At 47.6% G+C, this 24,890-nt stretch overlaps 1 protein-coding gene across 2 annotated transcripts in view; it reads right to left on the bottom strand.

Moving 5' to 3' along the window:
• Positions 1–16,610: 16,610 nt before the first annotated feature.
• LOC147117232 (biotinidase-like) overlaps positions 16,611–24,890 on the bottom strand; it is a 28,200-nt gene continuing 19,920 nt past the window's right edge. For both annotated transcript variants that reach the window (XM_085988038.1, XM_085988037.1), the window contains one exon: positions 16,611–18,123. In XM_085988038.1, the coding sequence (XP_085844164.1) occupies positions 16,987–18,123 (1,137 nt within the window). In that variant the 3' untranslated portion in view covers positions 16,611–16,986. The remainder of the gene's footprint in view (positions 18,124–24,890) is intronic.

Consider the following 24,890-nt stretch of genomic DNA (forward strand, 5'->3'; position numbering starts at 1 on the left):
CATTTTGATCACCTCAGGCCATTTTGAGTGCGCATCCACGGCTATTAAAAGCATTGAGTCCATGAATGGACCAGCAAAATCAATATGCACCCGTTGCCATGGAGATGAGGGCCACTCCCATGGGTGTAGAGGGGCATGTGGTGGTGCATTTTGGACCTTCTGGCATCCTGAGCAGCTCCTTGTCAGGTCCTCGATTTGCTGATCGATCCCCGGCCACCACACATAAGCCCTAGCAAGGCTTTTCATTTTCACCCCTCCCAGATGACCTTCGTGAAGCTCATTGAGCATTCTCTCCCTTAACTTGGGTGGAAGTACCACTCGGGATCCACACATCAAGGTCCCCTGGCATACTGACAGCTGTTCTCTTCTGGATGAGAATGCTGGCAACAGTGAGTCGCCATGTGCTGGCCATCCCTTCACCGTCAAATCATATACCCGAGACTGTGTCGGGTCATTTCGGGTCTCCTTCTCTATACCAGCGTTAGTTACTGGCAAGCATTCAATTATAGTCGAATGAAATATTTCGACAGGATCCACTGCTGGTGCTTCCTCCGCAGTAGGCAGTGGCAGGCGTGATAGCCCATCAGCGTTTCCATGCTGTTTCGTGCCCTTATACTCGATTTCATATTGGTGCGCCCCTAGAAAAAGGGCCCATCTTTGTAGCCGTTGCGCAGTCATCACCGGAACGCCCTTCTTTGGATTAAAGATGGAGACAAGTGGTTGGTGGTCAGTCAGCAAGGTGAACTTCTGCCCGTGCAGATAGTGATTGAACTTTTTCACTCCCCACACTGAGGGTCTCCCTGTCAATCTGGGCGTAGTTACGCTCGGCTGAGGTTAGTGACCGAGACGCAAAGGCTACTGGCCTCTCCGAGCCATCCGGGAATTTGTGCGACAGCACCACTCCAATGCCATAGGGTGATGCATCACACGCCAACCGAATTGGTAGTGTTGGGTTGAAATGAGCCAACACCTCTTTTGATGTGATCAATGCTTTGCTCTTCTGGAAAGCTCGTTTACATTTGTCACTCCACTTCCATGGTACCCCCGTTTGCAGTAGGGTGTTCAGTGGGTGTAGTACGGTAGACAAATTCAGCAAGAACTTATGGTAGTAGTTCACCAGCCCGAGGAACGACCTCAGTTGTGACACATTTTCCCGTGCTGGAGCCTTGATTACTGCCTCAATCTTTTCAGGGGACTTATGTAACCCCTCTTTATAAATAACGTGGCCACAATACGAGATCTGCTTCTGGAAAAACTCGCATTTGTGGCGATTAGCTCGGAGCCCATATTCCTTCAATCTAGTGAGCACCTGCTCCAGGTTGGCGAGGTGATCACTGTCATTTTCGCCCGTGACCAGGATGTCGTCCAAATAACACTGGGTCCCTGGAAGCCCTTGCAGGACTTGTTCCATTGCCCTTTGCCAAATAGCCGGAGCTGATGCTACCCCGAACACCAGCCGGTTGTATTGGTAGAGACCTTTATGAGTGTTGATCGTGAGGTACTGTTTCGAGGCTTCTTCTACCTCCATTTGCAGGTACGCCTGGGCCAGATCAATCTTAGTGAAGTGTTTCCCTCCAGATAGCGAGGCGAAAATATCTTCAATCCGCGGAAGCGGATATTGTACAGTGTGAAGGATTGGGTTCACTGTCACCTTAAAGTCCCCACAGATGCGAACCTTCTTTGGTTCCCCAGGCGTATTACTCAAAGACTTCTTCATTACAGGAACGATGGGTGTAGCCCACTCGCTCCAGTCCACTTTGGACAGTACTCCTGAACGTTCCAAACCTTCTAGCTCTGCTTCGACGGCTGGGCGGATCGCATAAGGTACCGGTCTGGCCTTAAAAACCTTTGGGCTTGCATTTTCCTCTATTTTGATCATCGCTGTTATGCCTTTTAGTGTTCCGAGTCCCTGCTGGAACACTTCTTGTGCATCAGTTAGCATTTTTGACAGTCGTCCAGGTGTGAAGTCGTCATCCTTTTTGGCATCTACAGTCAGTGCTTGTATGGAATGCCAATCTAGCTCTATCTTCCGGATCCATTCACGTCCTAGTAGTGGTGGTCCTCCATCTGGCAATACATATAGGTCCATTTTTGGTGTTTCCTTCCCGTTATATATAACGTTCACCCTTATTTTTCCTTTGGGGTAGACTTTTTGCCCCGTGTACACCTTCAAGACAATCTTTGTATCTCTCAAGGGCATATGTGAGAATAGCCGCTTGTAGTCCCTTCGGTTTATGACTGTTGGGCTGATCCTGTGTCCAATTCCATTTTCACTTGGACTCCTGCTATCTTGAGCGTGACCCAGATAGTTTGGTGATCCTCCATTTTGATCACATTATGTAGTTTCAGACAACCCAGCTCCTTGCTTCCAGAGTCTGTATCACTCTTCTGTTCATCTGAACTACTCTCCGTCACCTTATGCACCTTCTTGTACTTCTCCTGTGGAGATTTCTTGCTGCTGGTTTTCTTTCCTGACCTGCAGACTCTTGCTATGTGTCCTACTTTTCCACACTGTCTGCACACTTTGTCCTTGAACCAGCAATCATTATGATCGTGTGTTGTTCTGCCGCAGCGATAGCACTTCACTGTTCCGTATGACATTTCATTTGTGCCATATTCTTGCGGTCTCCGTTGTGTCTCTGCAGCACCCCGTGCTGCTGCTTCGTGTGATACTGCAATGCTGAAAGCCTTGTCCAGCGTAAGATGCTTTTCTGATAGAAGCCGTTTCTGGGTTCCTTCACTTTGAAGCCCACACACAAACTTGTCCCTTAAAGTATCTGCTAGTCCCGTTCCAAACTGGCAGTGTTTCGATAGCTTGTGCAGTTCCGTTAAATACTCAGCATTACTTTCATCTTTATGCTGGTTCCTTTTGTGAAACTTAAATCTTTCTGCTATCAGCAGCGGTGTGGGGTTTAAGTGGTCCTGTAGGATTGACACTATGTTTTCAAAATCCTTTTCTACTGGCTTCTCTGGGGTTACTAGGTTTCGTAGTAAGCCATACATTTTTGCACCCATTGAATTCAACAATACCAGCGCTTTCTTGTCATCTGGCACTTCATTCGCCTTGCAGTATACTTCTATGCGTTCGACATATGTCGTCCAATCTTCGACTTCATGGTCGAACGCTGTGATACTGCCACTCTTCGGCATTTTTGGGTGTGGTTTGACTGGCTTAAAATGGCGTCTCCCGCGTTTTCCTTTCTTCCTCGCTGCGGCTTAAAATGGCGTCTCCCGCGCTGCTGCCAACGCCGCTCTCGGCGGTCCTCGTGGCAAATGGCGATGCCCTGTGGGTTTCGTGCGCTGCTCCTGCGCTGCTGCCAATGCTGCTCTCTGCGGTCCTCGTGGCAATGGCAGCGCCTCGCGTTTTCCTGCGCGCCTCTCTCCCCCGTTGACGCTGCTCGGCCCTTGAACACCGGCTGCACTCTGCTCTCTCTCGTCTCTCTCCCCCATTGACGCCGCTCGGACCTGAACACCGGCTGCGCCCTCTGCACTCTGCCCTCTCTCTCTCCCCCGTCGACGCTGCTCGGCCCTTGACCACCGGCTGCGCTCTGCTCTCTCTCATCTCTCTCCCCGTTGACGCCACACGGCCCTGAACACCGGCTGCGCCCTGTGCGCTCTGCCCTCTCTCTCTCCCCCGTCGATGCTGTTTGGCCTTTTTCTGTGCCGCTCGGTCGGCTCTAGCCGCCGCTGTCCGGGAAGGGTCTGCACAGTACCTGTTGCCAGCCCGTTTCGCTGGACCACCGTGACTGGAAAGCCAAGCCTGGCTCTCAACAGCCTCCCCTGCGATGCTCAAATCTCTGCTGGATGACTGGCCGGTTGCCCGTGGTCGACGCCCGTGCTTCTGGACTCGACCTCTTTCCACTGTTCTCCAGGAGCGAATCCCTGGGAGGTGATGCAGAGTTGCAGGTAGGTTCGAATCTGCGTCGTCGCCAATGTTATATCCGTGTATCTTAATGTTGTGTCCTTCAATAATTAGACAACAGACTGCAGGGAACGATCAACAGGTGTTTACTCAACGTGGTTCAAACTGCAACTGACTGTACAGATCACTACTCAGGGTTTAGATACAGGTGTGGTCACTGCCGGTACTACAGGATACAGGGTCTGTAAAAAGTAGTTCTCCCCCTTAAAGGTACATACATTACAATGGCAACCAGTGGGCAGTGGTCTGTCTCAACTGTGAAGGTGGAAAGTCCATATATGTAGCCATGGAACTTTTCTAGTCCAACTACCAAGCCTAGACATTCCTTTTCAATCTGGGCGTATCGACACTCAGAATCAGTCATAGACCTGGAGGCATAGGCAACAGGCTTCCAATCTTCACCCTCTGCTTGTAGCAAGACCGCGCCTAGGCCATCTTTTGATGCATCCGTTGACACTTTGATTCTCTTTGTTGGGTCAAAGAAGGTGAGTATAGGTGTGGTTGTCTGCACTGTTTTGAGGTTCATCCACTCTTGTTCATGTCTTTCTGTCCATGCGAACTCATTTGTTTTATGTAGCAGGTCTCGCAGACAGGCTGTCTTGGCTGACAAGTTAGGAATGAACTTTCCAATGAAGTTTATCATCCCCATGATGCGTAGCACTCCTTTTCTGTCAGTGGGTCTGGGCATTTTGAGTATGGCGTTTACTTTTTCCATATCTGGCTCTATTCCTTTACCAGATAGATTATCTCCTAGGAAAGTGACTTCCTGGACGCCAAACTGACACTTGGCTTTGTTGAGCTTCAGTCTATTCCGGTGTATGCTCTGTAGCACTTTAGTCAGTCTCTCATTGTGTTCTTTCAGTGTGGAGCCCCAGATGATGATGTAATCAACATAGACCCGAACTCCTTCCAGACCTTCAATTATGTGTTCCATCGCTCTATGAAAGATTTCAGATGCAGATATCCCGAAAGGCATTCTGAGGAAACAATACCTGCCAAATGGTGTGTTGAAGGTACAGTATTTGGTGCTCTCTTCATCCAGTTTTAGTTGCCAAAACCCTTGTGAGGCATCGAGCTTTGTGAAGTATCTGGCACCTGACATTTCACTGGTGATTTCTTCTCGCTTGGGAATCTGGTAGTGTTCACGTTTTATGTTTGCATTTAAGTCCTTTGGATCCATGCATACTCTTAGATCATTGTTCTTTTTCTTTACACATACCATGGAGTTAACCCAGTCTGTTGGCTCTTTGACTTTCCTGATGACTCCTAGTGTGGTCATTCTGTCCAGTTCTTTCTTGAGCCGGTCACACAGGGGTGCTGGAACTCTCCGTGGAGCATGTACCACTGGCTGAGCATCCTCCTTTAGCTGGATCTTGTAGGTGAATGGTAGAACTCCAAATCCTTTGAACACATCCTGGAAATTATTCACTACAGAATCCACTGAGTCATCTGGTCTGCTTATGGCACAGTTTATACGGGAGACTCTCTTGACCAGTTCTAAGTCCTCACAAGCTTTGTCACCTAGTAGTGAATCAAGTCCTTCAGCCACAACAGAAGACATGAGATGATGCACTTTGTCTTTGACTGTCACTTTAAGTCTGCATACACCTAAGCTATCTATTTTCTGTCCATTATAGTTCTTCAGTAGTGCTGACTTTTTCTGTATTTTGGGCTTTTCTTTCATATTTTTAATGTCACTCATACTGATTACGTTTGCTTTTGCCCCAGTGTCTAGTTTCAATGTAACTAATGCTCCATTTACCTGTAGTGGCATTATCCATTTGTCCTCTTTTACTGCATTAACTTTATGTTCAGCATTGTCCATTCCTGAGGGCTGCACATTTTCTGTATCCTTTTCTATATTGTCACATGACAGCATTCCTACAAAAAATGTCTCACTTAAATCAGTGTCCTCAATCACATTGACTTGTTGCCCTTTCTTTGTTTTTACTTTTGAAAAACATTGTTTGGCAAAGTGATTCTTTCCATTACATTTTGTGCACATTTTCCCAAACGCTGGGCATTGTCTTGACTGGTGCTGGTAACCACAGTGTTTACAATTAAAAATTCCATCCTCCGATTGCTTTGCATTCCTGTTCTGCCCACGTTTCTTCCCCTTGTAGGACACAGCACCGACAGCAGCACTATCACTTACTACAGTCGCATTATTATTAATTTAACTGAAAGTCTTTGCGTGCTGTTGAGCTAGCTCACTGGCATGGCATATTTTCACAGCTTTCTCCAATGTTAGTTCAGTTTCTCTCAACAAACATTCCCTGACCGTTTTATCATGAATACCAAACACAACCTGGACACGAATCATAGATGATTTCAGTTCAGAAAAATTACATGTCTGTGCTTTCAGTTTCAGATCGGTCACAAAGCTATCAAAAGTCTCATTTTTCTGCTGTGTCCATGAATGGAACACGTATCTCTCATAGGTCTCGTTCTTTTTGGGAGAACAATGTGTATCAAACTTCTTTAGCACATCGTCCATTTTTTCTCTGTCCTCCTCTTGATCAAATACAAACGTATTAAATACCTCTATCGCCTGCGGGCCTGCAACCATGAGCAGTAATGCTATTTTCCTTGCGTCTGGCTTCGTACCGCACCCGATGGCAGCAATGTAGAGTTCAAATTGTTGTTTGAAAGTCCACCAATTGCAGTCGACATTCCCCGTGAGTTTCAAACCCTCCGGTGGCTTCAAATTCTCCATGTCACGTTTCACAATATTCAGCAGATATTACCAATCCTGGTACCATGTTATGTTCATAAATAAAAAGACGTTTTCATTATGAACAGCTAGCTTGAGCTAGTCATTTATTCAGCCATGTGGACTAGTGTACAGGCATCCACCTTGACTACTGCCTTGTGGGTAGCCCCACTACTAAACATACAGCTCCACCTAGTGTACCATTCTAGAATGACATGTTACTGATTATTACACAGGTGACAACTCTATGCTATGTCCCGAAGGTCCCACTGCGGTGTGAGTGTCTGCGCTGGTGCTGGGTGCGCTTATTTCTGATGACGCTGCGCCCTCAGAGGTTGCAGATTCCTCTGAGGAGTAGGCTCTTCCTCCTGCAGAGTGGGGACGGGGGCTCTCGATGGTCCTGTGGGGGAGTCAAGGAAAAAGTTAGAGATGTGATGCCAAGGTTACATGCACATTGCATTTTGCAGATGATCATAAGTCCATATGATGTAGCTTCAGAATCATTATCAGCGACTCATGCAATGCCAATGAGAGAGATGGAAATCTCTTCTGTCACCAGCTTGTGAGGATGCTTCTGCCTGTCCTTCCCCAACGTCCACATCTCGGTCAGCCCCGGCAATCTCCAGGGCGCCTTCCTCCCAGGGGGTGAGCTGAGCTAATGAGGGCGGCCCTCTTCCTGTCCTCGCTCGCTCTCTCCTGTTGTGAGCTCTCTATTCCTGCAATGAGGGAGACAAGTGGAGGTTGAGTGAGAATGAAGGAGTGAGTGCAGAGATTGCATAGCATAGATACTTAGAAGGTGACAAAGATGGAGTGAGGTTGCAATACCAAGGGCCCTCCCTGTGTGTTGTCAGTTGTGTTCAAAGCATCAGTGTAGAGGGAGTGTGAGGGCTGCATGGTGGCATAGTTCTGTGAATGTGAGCATAGAGAGAGGGGGAATGGGTAAGGGTGCATGGATGTGAGTGTCTAGTGGGATGTGCAGGAAGAGATTGCTAAAGCTGAGTGCTGGTGAGGAGAGGCAATGGGGTTCAGATTGAGGGTGATGGAAATATCATACAGTACTTACTTTTCCAGTGCGAAGAAGGTCATGGAATCTTTTCCTGCACTGCAACCACGTTCTTCGTGTAAGCCCCAAGCAGTTGACTTGACCTGCCACCTCTAGCCACACAGCCTTGGTCTGGCTGGGAGGCCTCTTCCTCTTAGAAGAAGGGAAGAGGACCTCCCTCTGGGCCCTAGCACCATCCAGTAATGCCTATAGTGAAGCTGCATCAAATTTGGGGGCAGATCTGGCCCTCCCGCTGGCCGTTCCTCCTGCAGCCTCCTGTGCCATCTTAATGTTGAAGGTTGGAAGCCTGCAAAGGAAGCAAGGCTTGCTGTGGACCTTAAAAGCAGCAGCAATGATGACATCATATTCTGCGACTTTCTGACTGGAAATACTCAATTGCCAAGGCTTCCCACACACTGGAAATCAATTGGCCAATTGTGTTAAATTTGTATCAATCTCACAGACCCATTTACAATCATGTCGGAATCACTAATTTGGGGAAACCGCCAATTCCCCGCACCTGAACTAAAATCGACCCCTTTGTGTTCTCCTCACAGCTTACTGTCCCACCTGGTTTTTTATCATCTTCAAACTTGGATACATTACACTCAGTCCCTTCATCTAGGTCATTAATATAGATTGTAAATAGCTGAGGCCCCAACACTGATCCTTGCGGCACCACACTAGTTACAGCCTGCCAACCTGAAAAAGATCCATTTATCCCTACTCTGTTTTCTGTCCGTTAACCAATCCTCTATCCATGCTATTATATTACCCCCAACCCCATGAGTCCTAATCTTGTGTAATAATCTTTTATATAGTACCTTATCGAATGCCTTTTGGAAATCCAAATATGCTACATCCACTGGTTCCCCTTTACCTACCCTGCTAGTTACATCCTCAAAAAACTCTAATAAATTTGTCAAACATGATTTCCATTTCATAAAACCATGTTGACTCTGCCTAATCATGTTATGATTTTCTAAGTGACTTGATACCACTTCCTTAACAATGGATTCCAGCATTTTCCCGATGACTGATGTCAGGCTAACTGGCCTGTAGTTCCCTGTTTTTTCTCTCCCTCCTTTCTTGAATAGCTGTGTTACATTTGCGACCTTCCAATCCGCTGGGAACTCTCCAGAATCTAGGGAATTTTGGAAGATCAAAACCAATGCATCCACTATCTCTGCAGCCACCTCTTTTTAGAACCCTAGGATGTAGGCCGTCAGGTCCAGGGGATTTGTCGGCTTTTAGTCCCATCAGTTTCTCCACTACTTTTTCTCTACTTATATTAATTACGTTAAGTTCCTCACCCTCATTAGACCCTTGGTTCCCCACCGTTTCGGTATGCTTTTTGTGTCTTCTACTGTGAAGACAGATACAAAATATTTGTTTAACGTTTCTGCCATTTCCTTATTCCCCATAATAATTTCTCCTGTCTCAGCCTCTAAGTGACCAACGTTTACTTTTGCTACTCTTTTCCGTTTTACATACTTGTAGAAACTCTTACAATCTGCTTTTATATTTCTTGCTAGTTTTCTCTCATTCTATTTTTTCCCTTTTCTTCGAATTTTTGGTCAACCTTTGCTGGTTTCTGAAACTCTCCCAATCCTCAGGCTTCCTATTATTCTTTGCAACATTATGAGCTGCTTCTTTCAATCTAATGCTATCCTTTACTTCTTTAGTTAGCCACGGTTAGATCACTTTTCCCGTGGAGTTCTTGTTTCTCAATGGAATGTATTTTTGTTGAGAATTATGAAATATTTCTTTAAATGCTAGCCACTGCTTATCTACCGCCATACCTTTTAATCTATTTTTCCACTCTACCTTAGCCAACTCGCTCCTCATACCTATCTAATTGGCTTTAATTAAGTTTAAGACTCTAGTTTCAGACTTAGGCAAGTCACTCTCAAAATTAACGTGAAATTCTATCATATTATGATCACTCTGCCCCAGAAGATCCTTTACTATGCGATTGCTAATTAACCCTGTCTCATTACACAATGCAAGGTCTAAAATAGCCTGTTCCCTGGTTGGTTCCATGACATATTGTTCTAGGAAACTGTCCTGAATGCATTCCATGAATTCATCCTCCAGACTACCTTTGCCAATTTGATTTGTCCAGTATGTAGGAAGATTAAAGTCCCCCAAGATTGTTGCAAGCTCCTACTATTTCTTGATTAATATTCTGTCCAATGATATAGGTACTGTTAGGGGGCCTATATATTACTTCTACCAGTGTTTTCTGCCCCTTGTTATTCCTTATCTCCACCCATACTGATTCTACTTCCTGATCTTCTGAGCCGAGATCCTTTCTCGCTACTGTCCTTATGTCATCCTTTATTATCAGGGCTACTCCCCCTCCTTTTTCATTCTGCTCGTCTTTTCAAAATGTCAAGTACCCTGGAACATTTAGTTCCCAAGCTTGGCCACCTTGCAACCATGTCTCTGTAATGGATATTAGATCAAACCCATTTATCTCTATTTGTGCCACTAGTTCATCTATCTTGTTGCAAATGCTTCATGCATTCAGATAAAGAGCCTTTAATTTAATTTTTTTTACCATTAATCCCTGCTTTGACCTTATTCTCTGCTGCACTGCTACCATTAAACTCTCTGGGCTAGATTTTCAGTTGCTTGCGCCAGCAGTTAGCGCCTTAAGAGAAGTGATTTTCGGGCGCTATGCGTGTAGCGCCTGGGCGCAGCGCAGTTTGCGCCCCGCCCCAAATTAAGTTGCCCGTTAGCGCCGGCGCAAAGTTTAGCGGCCGCCCGGATGCGCGCGCAGAAAATGACGTCACATCCTCGTGCAACGCCCTTTGGCCGCCCCGAATCCAAACTTCAGTCGGACCGCCCCATTGTGCGGCTGGCGTCCAGAGCGTTTGTAAAATGGAACGCAACACACCCTGGGGAGCGCAAATTAAAGGGCACTCGTATAAAAGGCACTCTGCATGTGTTGTGTGGAAGTAACCAGTGTGTTGTTGTGAACGGTGTATTTATGTTTCCGGCCATACATCATCATTATTCCTCCTCCTCCTCCTCCTCCTCCTCCTCCTCCTCTCATCATCATCCCAGACTTTGCATTTGAAAAAAACACATGCACCCTTCCCCTTTAAGAGCTCACTGGCACCAGAGTGTCTGCCGTGCGCTGCGCCCGAGCTCGGGTGTTGCGCTCTCCACCGCCGGCTTAGCGCCTAAAGATACTAGTGGAACGCCTGTTTTAGCGCTCCACCAACCTCTTAGGGCGAAGCCACTGAATTTCCGGCAACGGGGCGCTACTTTGGGGCGGGCGATAACTTCGGGCGGGCGCTAAGCTTAGCGCCCCAAAACTGTCTATACTGAAAATCTAGCCCCTTGTCCCTTCCTGTCACACCCTCTGCTTATTTTTACCCAAATTGCTACACTGTTCTATTACCTTGACCTTTCTCTTTAGATTTCTAAATTTCCCCTCACCTGACCCCTCACCTTTTTTAGTTTAAAGCCCTATCTACAGCCCTAGTTATTCGATTCGCCAGGACGCTGGTCCCAGCTCGGTTTAAGTGGAGCCCGTCATGACGGAACAACTCCCTCTTTCCCCAGTACTGGTGCCAGTGTCCCATGAATTGAAACCTCTTTTTCCCACACCACTCTTTGAGCCACTCATTTAACTCTCTGATCTGATTGACCCTATGCCAATTTGCATGTGGCTCAGGTAGTAATCCAGAGATTATTACCCTTGTGGTTCTGCTTATTAATTTAGAACCTAGCTCCTCAAACTCCCTCAGCAGAACCTCATTCTTAGTTCTACTTATGTCATTGGTTCCTACATGGACCATGACAACTGGATGCCCCCCCTCCCACTCCAAGTTCTTCTCCAGCCGCGAGGAGATATCCTTAACCCTGGCATCAGGCAGGCAACACAGCCTTCAGGACTCTTTTTCACGGCTGCTGAGAACAGCATTTATCCCCCTAACCACACTGTCCCCTACTACTACCACATTACTTCCTTCTCCTCCCACTTGGATGGCCCCCTCCCTGCAGCCGTGGTCAGTTTGCCCATCCTCCCTGCAGCCCTTTTCCTCATCCATACAGGTAGAAAGTACCTCATACCTGTTGGACAAGGTCCAGGGCTGAGGCTCCTTCATCACTATATCCTGGGTCCCCATGCCTTCCTGACTCACAGTCATGCCCTCCTGTCCCTGACCACTGATGAACTCTAAAGTACTACTTAACCTAAAGGGTGTGACTGGCTCCTGGAACAAAGTATCCAGGTAACTCTCCCCCTCCCTGATGCACCGCAATGTCTGTAGCTCGTGCTCCAGCTCAACAATTCTGAGCCGAATTTCCTCGAGTTGCAGACACTTACTAGAAATGTGGTTGCTCGGGATCGCGATGCTCTCCACAGAGAATGAAATGTATTCAGCTCTCCTTGCATACAGAGCCTCACTCACCTCCCTTATACAGGAGTGGATAGCAAACTGGGAGATGTTACAGATGTTGCCTGCTGCAGCCTGGAACGAGCCCACTGTGAAGAAGTTCAAGGCCACGGTCACATTTACAGCCACTAGCAATGCCGTCCTCACTCTGGACTGAGGCTGCAGATTTCAGTGAGCATCTCCTTAGTGAAGCGGAGATGTCGCCTGCACTGTTTCTCGCTGAGGTTGTGGTAGGAGAAGTGCTCCCTGGGTGGATAGGGCCTCCTGCTGATAGCCTTCTCCCCCTCCTCCCTCTTCGGGCAGCTTGTCCTCCTCTGTGTCATGTCCCTATCAAGCCAAGGGGTTTCAAACTACAGCAGCCATGGCTGGGAGGAACTAGCCTGAGCAGAAGCCTTGAAGTAACCTGCCACACCACTCCCTGGAGACTTCAGCAACTTCAATTAAGACACCAAACTAAGCAACATCTCTACAAACTCTCCAAGAGCCAATAGAAATCAATCAGCAACTAACCTGAAAGCAGGTGATGATCCCTTTAAATAGCGCTGGTGTGGGTCCTTCCTGCTGCTGAATGTATGTTCGGCTGTGCACCTTTAAGAGAGGGCATTAGCTGGAGCATTGAGGTCGAAAATGGCAGCTCTGGTGTCAAATCAATGTTACACGCTGACTGACGTCATGATCTGCGTACTCTGCATACTTCCACCGCACACTCCCAGTGCCCGCTCAAGCGACATCACCAAAATGTCGTTCGCACGCCCCACAGAAGAAGTGCGCGCGCACGGTGCGGAAGCCATTTTGGGCACAAAACAGCACACGTAACACCGAAAAACCGGGGGCTACAGAGTCAAATTTCACGGCCACAGTGTCTGATTGCAGTGGGAAGCTCCCAATAGATAGTGGTTAATGGAGAAGTCAGCAAGGCCTAAAGGCTGTCACCCAAGCTGTCTCAGTCACTCCCAGAAACAGCTTGCATGGTAGTGGTACCTTCTGAAATGGACCCACTGACAATTCAGATTGATCAATGTGACAGAGGGCTAATGTCTTACATCTTCAAGTGGAGGTTTTTTTTTACTGTTGCCAGTGTGTGTATTTCTAAAATAACAACAGAAAATGCTGGAAAAACTCAGCAGGCCAGGCAACATCCGTGGAGAGAAATTAGAGTCGATGTTTCGGGTCATAACCCTTTATCAAAACTAAAGAGGCACAGGGAATGAAATAGATTAAGAGGCCGGGCTGGGAGAGAACAAAAGAGAAGAGACATTGGGCCAGAAATTCGCGGCCAGAAGCGTGAGTACGGTCGGGGTACTCATGCATCTGGCCGTTGGAAATGCCGGCGTTCAGCAGGAACAGCGCATGCGGGGAACGCCGGCATTTCCAGACCCGAGGTCTATTCACAGCGCGTGCGACTGCACAGGCAGCGCTTGCGCAGTGAACTTTGTGGATTTCAATGATAGATTCAGTGAGGGTAAGTCCTTAGAAGTTACACTTGAAAAAAGCAAGTGTAAAGTTGTTCATTGGCTGCGGAGGAAGATATATTTTATCGTGGAGCTTCTGAAATGCAATATTTTTGTTTGGGAAAGGGAGGGAAGATATTTTAAGAAATTTTAAGTAAGTTTTAAAGTTAAAATTTTTTTTTTAAAAGGGTTTTCAGAATGGTAGGTAGAAGGAGCAATTGTGGCTATGTGAATGGAATGTGAGAATGAGTTATGTATGTATGTCCACATATATTCCTTTACGTATATGTATGTATGTTTTATATTCCTTTACTAATGTGTATGAATGTATGTTTTTAATTATGATTTTCCAATAAGTTACTTTCTCTGAAAGTCATAATTAAATAATACATTCATACACATAAGTAAAGGAATATATACATAACACGCAAAGGAATATATACAGACATACATACTTTCAGAAGCTCCACGATAATAAATATCTTCCTCCGCAGCCTCTGGAGCAACTGTACCCATGCTTTTTTCATGTGTAAGTTGTAATGACTTGACCTCACTGAAAGCATTAATGAAAGCGGCGAATTATACTGCGCACGCGCTGCCTGTGCAGTCGCACGCGTTCTGCCTCTGAACCCCTTCGTTCAGAGGACAGGAAATGCCGGTTTTCCCCACATGCACTGTGCATGCTGAAAACCGGCATTTCATCCAGCCAGATGCGTAAGTACCCCGACCGTACTCGCGCATTTGGAAGGGAATTACTGGGCCAACATTTTACATGTCAATAAAATGAAAAATTTAACAATTGCACGACTTGCCCCCTCGCATCTGCGACTGAGGGTCCAAGGAGGTGCATTGCGCAAGAGGTCATCATCGTACGTATCCTCACACTGTTCCCTTTGAGGAACTGTATGAAGTGGTGGAAGGATTTATGGCCGTGATTAACGCTCATTCCATGACCGTAACCATCTTTCAACCAGCCATTAGGGCGGTTAGTCCTATGGCGGGAGGGTTTTACGGGCTCCCACAACCCATCTGAGGGGGGGGGCCACCAACACCCACGGACGCAAGTATCCCGCTGGATGTCCACCCAGAATTTAAAGTTGGAGCTCCTACTCCACTTGCCGGGACTGTCTGGAGTGGGGTTCAAAACCCTACTCCTTCTGGCCCAGCGGCGGGGATGCTTACTGCTACGCAAAAGGCCCACTCCGCACAAAAGGTGACACCCATACGTTTCCTGCACCTTTTCCCTCCCCGTGACTGGAGCCCTATGCTGCCATTTCACGTTGCTAATCGGATTGGGCCTTTGTCATAGCGGTAGGATCCCCGCCGCTGGGCCAGATTAGGGTAGGGTTTCGAACCCCGCTCCAGACAGTCCCGGCAAGTGGAGTCGGAGCTCTGGCTCTAAATTCTGGGTTGACATCCAGTGGGATATTTGCGTCCGTGGGTGTGGGTGGCCCCCCCTCCTTGTATAGCTTGTGGGAGCCCGTAAAACCCTCCCGCCATAGGACTAACCGCCCTAATGGCTGGTTCAAAGATGGTTACGGTCACAGAATGAGCGTTAATCATGGCCATAAATCCTTCCACCACTTCATACAGTTCCCCAAAGGGAACAGTGTGAAGACGCGTATGACGACGACATTGCTAAATAAATAAATGGAATTTAAAAAATTCTTTTAGGGCTTTTAAAAGTCTTTAAATTGCTTTAATTCTCTTTAAAACTACTTCAGATTACTCAAAATAATGTAAACATTTTAAAAAGTTTATAAAAGTTACCAAAATCTTCAAAAAACTTCCAAAAACCTATTTAAATTGCTGCTTTGCATGTAAAAATGCTTAGCAGCTTGACAGAAACATTGGGGGCGTGTCCAGTGAAACTGAGACCTCAAGGGGCGTGTCTCACTTGCACTGCACGCTCCTGGCTTCGCGCTGGCTGCACTCCTGGGCAGCGTGACGTCATACGCTGCCCGGGATTCTTCTTTCTGTTTCAGCAAGTGCAGGCGTCCCTGGAGCTGATCGGCAGGAGCGCGGGGTAAGTGCAAAAACGGGGCTGCAAGCCCCGTTCAGCAATTTCTGGCCCATTAAGAGGTATTCAAAATGAGAGGAGATGGTGATGGGACTAGTGGAGACGAAAGACCGCTCAGATTAGGTGTGAAATGCGCTGGCTGAATGGGAGACAGCTGCCATGTGGGAGAGAGAAAAAAAAGGAAAGGGCGGGGGGAACCAAAACAAAGGTGTGGCTAAAACATGTAAGTAAAAATGTAATAGAGGCCGAGGTTATGATCTGAAATTGTTGAACTCAATATTGAGTCCGGAAGGCTGTAAAGTGCCTAATCGGATTTCTAAAGTTCTCTTTTCCTGATGGAAGTGGCCAAATTTCAGGATCCCACCAAAGAATGTGTACTCTAATTGTAAAATATCTGCAAATCATTTGCAAAGATGATGGCTCTGAAATTGCAGTCGGTAGCTAAGGAGTACGGTGCCGACCTCTGAGAGAAATCCGCACTTACCTGGTGCGAGGCCCCCTTCGAAAACTTGCATTCTTTCGCTGCAGAGTTGTCCGCAGCGCAGTGGCCCACGGATCCCAGGGGCGCACCATGTGAATAAGCGTACCTGGGATCACATGGGGCGGTGCGCCAATCAGGAAACAGAAATCTCCGATGCCCATTCATGATTTGTTAATGCTTAATTTTGGCGGAGGCGATGCAAATATCCTGCGTGTCTAGATTTTTTGTGTGCAAATATTTCACTGCAGGGAAATTACATTTCATTATTTGTTTGTTAAATTGGTTCAAATCATGAAAGCCTCAGGGAATAGTCAGCTATGTCATCGGCATTTCAAACAGTTACCCGAAAACGTTAGCTGCTTGTTTTCCTTTTTTTTCCGCTGTTGAACCAGTTTTGTGAAATACTTCGCAGCTATTGCATAAAGGGCATCTTTTTCTAATAAAGCATCCTTGTAATCTTGCTCTGAAACAAAATGACGTCGGAGCTTTGGTAGTTTGTTTTCACCCTTTGCCTAGTTGTCTCCGCGAGTTGTGTTGGGATCAGTTGTAATAATTAGAAAGAGGAGATATTTGTTAGGTAGATATATTTATTTTGACGATAATTTTTAATTACATTTTTATCATTATGAAAATAACTGGTGTATATTTCAAGCTGCTGCATATCCCCCCTCCCCTTCAACAACCGTAAAATTTTCCTGCGTAATTGCTGGGCAGTTGGTGGGTAATTAGCACAACTCTGCATCACCAATCAGGGTCTGACAGTCGCAGCGGAGGATCTGTTAAGTCGGAACTTGACAGATCGCAAGTTCGGGATTCAGCACATGTGCAAGCGGATGTGGAAATCCCAAACGTGCGGTCAATTTCAAAGGCATACCAACCACAACTTCCGCCCTGATATTTTATTTAAGAATATCACACTCAGAAATCTATTTGCATTTTATAAACCTAATCTTTTTCATACCATCTCCCATAGAGTGCTGCAGTCACAAGTCCTGCTGACATCCTCTTCTTAGTCATGTAATAATTATTGTCACCCCAGCCTCTGGTATCTGCACGATAAAGTTTCATCTCAGTAGCTAGTATTTCTGGATAAATATGGTGCGTGCTAAAATTCCCCCACAACGTAAAGTCTATGATGTCAGAGGCAGTTGTAACGCTTTGTCCACAGGTGTCATAGCTAGAGCCTGCACACTTCACCAAGGCACATACTTGCAGGTAGAAGAGGTCATATTTTGTATGATGCCCATCAAAGGCTCCGAAAGCATACAGATTACGGGTTGTGTTACTACGTTCGTAGGTTACATGGCAACACAGGGTGTTGGAACAGACGTGGAGGTTACCTTCCAAGCCTGTCACAGAGATAAAAGTATAATTATCATGCATCATCAAAGCATGGAAGATACTACCAGGACCATCCATGTGGGACACTGTTGAACTTGTCAATGGGCCAATGTTCCTCTTAAGAAATGATGATGTCATCTGAGACTTTGACAGTTCCAGGCTGTGGACTTTGCTGGGTGTATTTATAGGAACGTTGGCCACAAGAAGTTTTCCTTTGTTGCTCTCCATGTTGTAGTAATAGAGGGAATCTGAAGGCATGTAGATGCCACTTCCTGTCATATTGTATTCAGGATGATGCCGATTGGCTGCAAGAAGATTGATATTGAATGCAGTTGCAAATGCTTGCTGAAACTCGATTGCAGACAAGAGTGGGAGCGAGTTGATCCAGGCTGTGGGAAATATAATTTGTTTCACACCATAGTTCTCAATCAAGCTTACTGCTGGTTCATAGAACAATATATCAAAGCAGGTAAAGATGCCAAATCTTCCGGCAAAAGATGTATTAAAGATGACGTGCTGCACAACCTTAGGTGTATCGAAATAATCTTCAAAGAAAAGGTTCTGTTTCTGGTATTTAGCTATTAGAACACCATCAGCATCAAAAACCACATTTGTATTAAACTGATATCTTCCATCTGATGGACACCCACGATCACTATGCTCACAGGTCTGTCTTTCCCCCATGTTTGCTATCAAGTACATATTGCTGTTATTTGCCATACAGCTCAGTTGATGAAGGACCTAAAAAAAAAAGATAGGAAAATATTACCAAATTTTGTGATGAATGTATGTCTTATTTCAACAGAGGATTAAAGAACAAGGAACCATGGTATACCCTTCTCTGCAAAAATCTCATCCCTCACTAAAGTGTGTTTGAAGCAGCGGTTTACTTAACATTGAAGTTCTCATACTGTTGTAATCTAACTCTATTTCTGAAACAGTGTGTTGTACAAGTGCAGACAGAATCCGCAGACAGAATTCTGCTGCACAACTCCACAATCATAAAATCAGCAGTATACAAATGCAAGTACTTTTGTTAAACATTAGGGGGGAAAAATTGAGTCGCACCCTCTTTGGGGCGCTAACTTCGCCCGGCGCTACTTCTAGTGCCCCGAAAAAATTAGCGCCCCCCACGGCTGAAATTCATCAGTATTGCCCCAAGAGGGATGCGTGGTGCTACTGGAAGCACCCCGCCTCCCTCTTGGGGCACTGCAAGAGAATATCGCGGCGCTATATGCCGCAGCGCCACGGTACTGCAGGCCATCCTCCCCTTCTTAAAGGGGAAGGGCGTTGTGCAGTACGACCCGGGGCCCAGTTGGGCCACAAGGGATCGGAGTGCCGGCAATAGAGCCCGGCATTCAAGAGAAGTTTCGGGCTCATGGAGCGCAGCTGGCACTCCGCGGGGGGCTGAAGTGGAGGCCGGAGATGGCAACGGGGGCAGGTGCTGGCAGGCAGCCAGCAACAAAAATGGCCGCCCGCCACCTCGCCTTTAATTAGCGCCACCTCGGCCGCAGGTATGCGCCCCCCTGACCCCGTCTGACATAGCATCCAACGGTAAGTTAGGGGGCGCTACCGAAGATCACAGCTGGGGCGCGAGCGGGGCGCTAACGGGAGGCGCAAAGCAACCGAATTTTTCTCCCTAGCCGTTTAACCTGTCATTATTTTTGCCAGAAGTAATGACAAAAGAATTTTAATGTGGCTAAATGCAAGATAATGCACAGTGGGAAATAAAACATGAAACAGGTACACAATGAAACGGCAAGTGGACACTACTGACGCTGGCATTTATTGTACATCCTTAGGCCTAGAAATTCAGTGGGCTTTGCGCCCAGTTACCGCCCAAAGAGGGCTTCTGCGCCAGTCTGGAAACTTCGGGCTAAATTCAGTGACGCGCTAATTGCGGCGGTAGCCGGTAGCGCTGCGCCGCCACCGATGACGTCATCGGTGTGCGCAGTGCCCCGGTTCTGCCCCGACACCGGCCCGACCCCCATCTTCAGTAGCGGCCGCCTCTTCCGTGGCGGCCGCTAATAACATTCAGAGACCGGGTCCGTACTGCAGCCTTAGTGGGGCGTTTAAGGTGGAGGTGCGGCCGGCCGCTTTTTCGGCGGCCGCCTGCCCGCACCTCCTTCCCCGGCCTCCTCCATCCCCCCCCCCCGCGGCATTGCCGGCTGGTTTCCGGGAGCCCGGCACTTCTCCGTTGTGCCGGGCTCTTTTGCCGGCACTCGCGATCGGGGCTCCGGCTGTTGCAGGCACCTCCCCCTTAAGAGAGGGAGGAAGGCTTGCAGTACCGCAGCCTGCCGCTCCGCTGCGGGTGGCGCTGCGGCAACTAGCGCGCCGATATTCAGTTTCAGCGCCACAAGCGGGGGCGGCCACACCCTTGAACAGCGGCCGTCCTCGACTTGGGGCGCTGAAACTGAATATCCGATGGGCACGAGTGGCTCCGCGCCCAGCGGTAAATTCTGGGCGGAAGCGAGCTGGCGGGGCTATACCTAATTTCTAGCCCTTAGTTTCTTTTGGAGGCATATAAGGCATAATTCCTCAATCTCCTGCTCCTAGTGGGGAGCCATGCTTGCAGGGTACATGGCTTGGAGAATTGGGACTATCATGTCGCAGCGCTATTTCCTAACTACTCTTCCAGCAAGTGCAACACCTCGCTGGGAGCAGAGTATCACCCCTATAGTCAATGCCACTGACTTATCATTTTCATGGAAAAATGGATAGAAACATGGAGTGAAATCCCCCAAAATCCTAGCAAAATCCCAGAAAATCCTGTAATCACATGCAATAAAATCAGAGTATGATTTATTCATATTCCATAAATCAATAGCCCTAATTAGAAATACAGATTGTGGAATGCAACCCCTAAAATATAGGAAAAATGCCAGAATCCGATTAAATGAAGCAGAATTTGATTTCTTCAGTCACCATAAAACAGTGGCCCTTTATATAGTGTGTGGCTTTAGGCATCAAAAAGATTTCAAAATAGATTGGGAGGGTTCAAAGAGGTATGACGAGATTTCTTCCAGGACTCAAAACTGAAAGTGATAGATAACATAGATGTAAATCTGCTGTATGGTCTACGGAGCTCTGCTGTATGCCTCAGAGACATGGACCATGTACAGCAGGCACCTCAAAGCACTGGAGAGGTACCACCAAAGCTGCCTCCGCAAGATCCTGCAAATCCATTGGCAGGATAGGCGCACCAATGTCAGTGTTCTTGCTCAGGCCAACATCCCCAGCATCGAAGCTTTGACCATGCTCAATCAGCTCCGATGGACGGCTCACGTTGCCCGCATGCCTGATACAAGACTCCCAAAACAAGTGCTCTACTCGGAGCTCCGGCACGGCAAGAGAGCCCCAGGTGGGCAGAGGAAATGCTTCAAGGACACCCTCAAAGCTTCCTTGAAAAAGTGTAACATCCCCACCGACACCTGGGAATCCCTGGCCCAAGACCACACAAAGTGGTGGAGAAGCATCCGGGAAGGTGCTGAACACCTCGAGTCTCTTCGCCGGGAGCAAGCGGAAGCCAAGTGCAGGCAGCGAAGGAATGCACATCAACCCAAGCACCCCACCCACCCGCTGTTCAACCACCATCTGCCCCACCTGTGACAGGGACTGTAGGTCGCGCATTGGACTCATCAGTCACCTGAGAACTAATTTTTAATGTGGAAGCAAGTCATCCTCAGTTCCGAGGGACTGCCTAAGAAAAGAGAGAAATCTGCTGTCTAACCTGGACTGTGAGCAAAGAATGAATACAGGCATTAAGTGAACAAATCTCAAATGAGTGTTTACATAAGAACATAAGAAATAGGAGCAGGAGTAGGCCAATCGGCCCCTCGAGCCTGCTGCGCCATTCAATAAGATCATGGCTGATCTGATCCTAACCGCCAATCCACTATCACAGAACCATCTCCTGAACCTAACAGAATTAGACACATGAAATAGGAGCAGGATCAGGCTACACGGCCCCTGGGCCCGCTCCGCTACCCACAGGGCCATGACCGATCCGAACCTAGACTCATGTCCAAATTCCTGCCCGCTCCCTGTAACCCTTAATTCCCTTTACTTCAAGGAAACTGTCTATTTCTGTTTTAAATTTATGTAATGATGTAGCTTCTACAGCTTTTTGGGGCAGCATATTCCATGGACCTACCACCCTCTGAGTGAAGTAGTTCCTCCTCATCTCAGTTTTGAAAGAGCAGCCCCTTATTCTAAGACTATGCCCCCTAGTTCTAGTTTCACCCATCATCAGGAACATCCTCCCCGCATCCACCCGATCCAACCCCTTCACAATCTTATATGTTTCAATAAGATCGCCTCTCATTCTTCTGAACTCCAATGAGTAGAGTCCCAATCTACTCAACCTCTCCTCATATGTCCATCCCCTCATCCCCGGGATTAACCGAGTGAACCTTCTTTGTACTGACTCGAGAGCAAGTATGTCTTTTCTTAAGCATGGACACCAAAACTGTACGCAGTATTCCAGGTGCGGTCTCACCAATACCTTGTACAACTGAAGCAATACCTCCCTATTTTTATATTCTATCCCCCTAGCAATGAAAGCCAACATTCCATTGGCCTTCTTAATCACTTGCTGCACCTGCATACTAACCTTTTGAGTTTCGTGCACCAGGACCCCAGATCCCTTTGTGCTTCAGTACTTTCCAGTTTCTTGCCATTAAGATAATAACTTGCTCTACGATTTTTCCTGCCAAAGTGCATAACCTCACACTTTCCAGTATTGTATTCCATCTGCCAAATCTCTGCCCACTTACTTAGCCTGTCTATGTCCCCTTGCAGGTTTTTTATGTCCTCCTCACTCACTACTTTCCCTCCCATCTTAGTATCATCTGCAAACTTTGATATGTTACACTCGGTCCCCTCCTCCAAATCGTTAATATAGATTGTAAAGAGTTGGGGACCCAGCACTGACCCCTGCGGAACACCACTAGTTACTGATTGCCAGTCTGAGAATGAACCATTTATCCCAACTCTCTGCCTTCTGTTAGATAGCCAATCCTTTATCCATGCCAGAATATTACCCCCAATCCCGTGATTTTTTATCTTAAGCAATAATCTTTTGTGTGGCACCTTGTCAAATGCCTTTTGGAAGTCTAAATACACTACGTCCACTTTATCCACCCTATATGTTACTTCCTCAAAGAACTCCAGCAAATTTGTCAAACATGACTTCCCCTTCATAAAACCATGCTGACTTTGTCCTATTAAATTATGATTATCCAAATGTCCTGTTACTGTCTCCTTAATAACGGACTCCAAAATTTTACCTACCAGAGATGTTAGGCTCACTGGTCTATAGTTTCCAGCCTTCTGTCTACTGCCCTTTTTAAATAAGGGTGTTACATTAGCAGTTTTCCAGTCTGCCGGGACCTTTGCCGAGTCCAGGGAGTTTTGGAAAATTATTACCAATGCATCCACAATCCCTACTGCCGCTTCCCTCAAGACCCTAGGATGTAAGCCATCAGGTCCAGGTGATTTATCCGCCTTGAGTCCCATTATTTTACCGAGTACCACTTCCTTAGTGATTTTGATCGTGTTTAGCTCCTCCCCCCCTTTAGCCCCCTGTTTGTCCAGTGTTGGGATATTCTTAGGCCTAGAAATTCATTATAGCCACTTTTGGGGCGGTAAAGTCGGGCGGCCGCTAAAGTTTGCGCCCGGCGCAAATTCGAGGCCACTTCGCCGATATTCATTAGCTTCGCCCTAAGAGTTTGCTCGAGCGCTAAAACTGGCGATGCACGGCTCTCTTTAGGTGCTAAGCCGGAGGTGCTGAGCGATACCGCTGAGGCCGGGCGCAGCGCAGGTGCGGCCATTTCTTGATTGACAGCAGACACCCTGGCGCCGGCCAGCTCTTAAGGGGGAAGGGTCGAGTTGGTCTGCTGCCACGCCCTGGACACTGCAGCCCTCCAGCTAGGCCTGAACACTGCTGCTGGACCCAAATAGCGCCTGAAAGGATGGAGAAGGCCCGCGAACGAGTGCAGCGCTTCTCAGAGCATGATCTGAGGGTGCTGGTTGGCGCTGTGGAGAAGAGACGCCATATCTTGTTTCCGGACAATGGGAAGAAGCCGGCGGCCCGCGTCTACCGGAAAGCCTGGAGGCATGTCGCCACCAGGGTGACATCCAACAGTGAGGTCCCCAGGAGCGCTGTACAATGCCGCAAAAAGCTAAATGACCTCGCCAGGATTGTCAGGGTGAGTACCCTTTCCAGTGTCCTCCTCATCCTTGCATGTGCACCTCACAATATGGGCAAAGGGACCTGAAAGCCCTAATGGCCAGCCCTCATGCAGCAGCTATGGGACAGTCATGAACATCAATTGCACATTGTGCACTTAACACACTGGCCAGGCTATTCGACCATGGGAGGCAGTGCACACAAGATCAGGGCTACACACTGGCCAGGCTATTCCACCATGGGAGGCAGTGCACACAAGATCAGGGCTACACACTGTACTTAGAGGTCGTCCTTTCTCTTGCAGGCCAAGCTGGCCAATAATAAGAGGAGCCGGACTGAGACCGGGCGAGGCGGACCCCAGATCCAGCCGCTCACTGAGCTGCAACAGCGCGTGGAGCGCATCATGGGTGCCCGGGTGATTGGCGCCGTTGCATCTGGAGATGCCGACCCTGTTCTGGGCACCAATGGTAAGGACATCACCTTTTGGACCTCTCTCGTCCCACTTGCGCATCAGATCTACATCCTTTGCCACTGTCCGACCAATGCGCTGAATGCCACCACTCATGCATCCCTCGCTGACGCCCTCTCCTCACTCTAAAGCTACTCTTGTGCCTTCCTGCTTTCAGATGGTCATAGAGTCATAAAGTTATACAGCACGGATAGAGGCCCTTCGGCCCATCGTGTCCGCGCCGGCCATCACGCCCTGTCTAATCTAATCCCATATTCCAGCATTTGGTCCGTAGCCTTGTATGCTATGGCATTTCAAGTGCTCATCCAAATGCTTCTTGAATGTTGTGAGGGTTCCAGCCTCCACAACCCTTTCAGGCAGTGAGTTCCAGACTCCAACCACCCTCTGGGTGAAAAAGTTCTTTCTCAAATCCCCTCTAAACCTTCCACCCTTTACCTTGAATCTATGCCCCCTAGTTATTGACCCTTCTACTAAGGGAAAAAGCTCCTTAGTATCCATCCTATCTATGCCCCTCATAATTTTGTACACCTCAATCATGTCCCCCCTCAGCCTCCTCTGCTCCAAGGAAAACAAACCCAATCTGCCCAGTCTCTCTTCATAGCTGAAGCGTTCCAGCCCTGGTAGCATCCTGGTGAATCTCCTCTGCACCCTCTCCAAAGCTATCACATCCTTCCTGTAGTGTGGCGACCAGAACTGCACACAGTATTCCAGCTGTGGCCTAACCAGTGTTTTATACAGCTCCATCATAACCTCCTTGCTCTTATATTCTATGCCTCGGCTAATGAAGGCAAGTATCCCATATGCCTTTTTTACCACCTTATCCACCTGTTCCGCCGCCTTCAGGGATCT

This window comes from Somniosus microcephalus, chromosome 5 (genome assembly GCF_052327205.1).
Source record: "Somniosus microcephalus isolate GS21.2 chromosome 5, FLI_Smic_1.0, whole genome shotgun sequence".
NCBI classification, from domain to species: domain Eukaryota; kingdom Metazoa; phylum Chordata; class Chondrichthyes; order Squaliformes; family Somniosidae; genus Somniosus; species Somniosus microcephalus.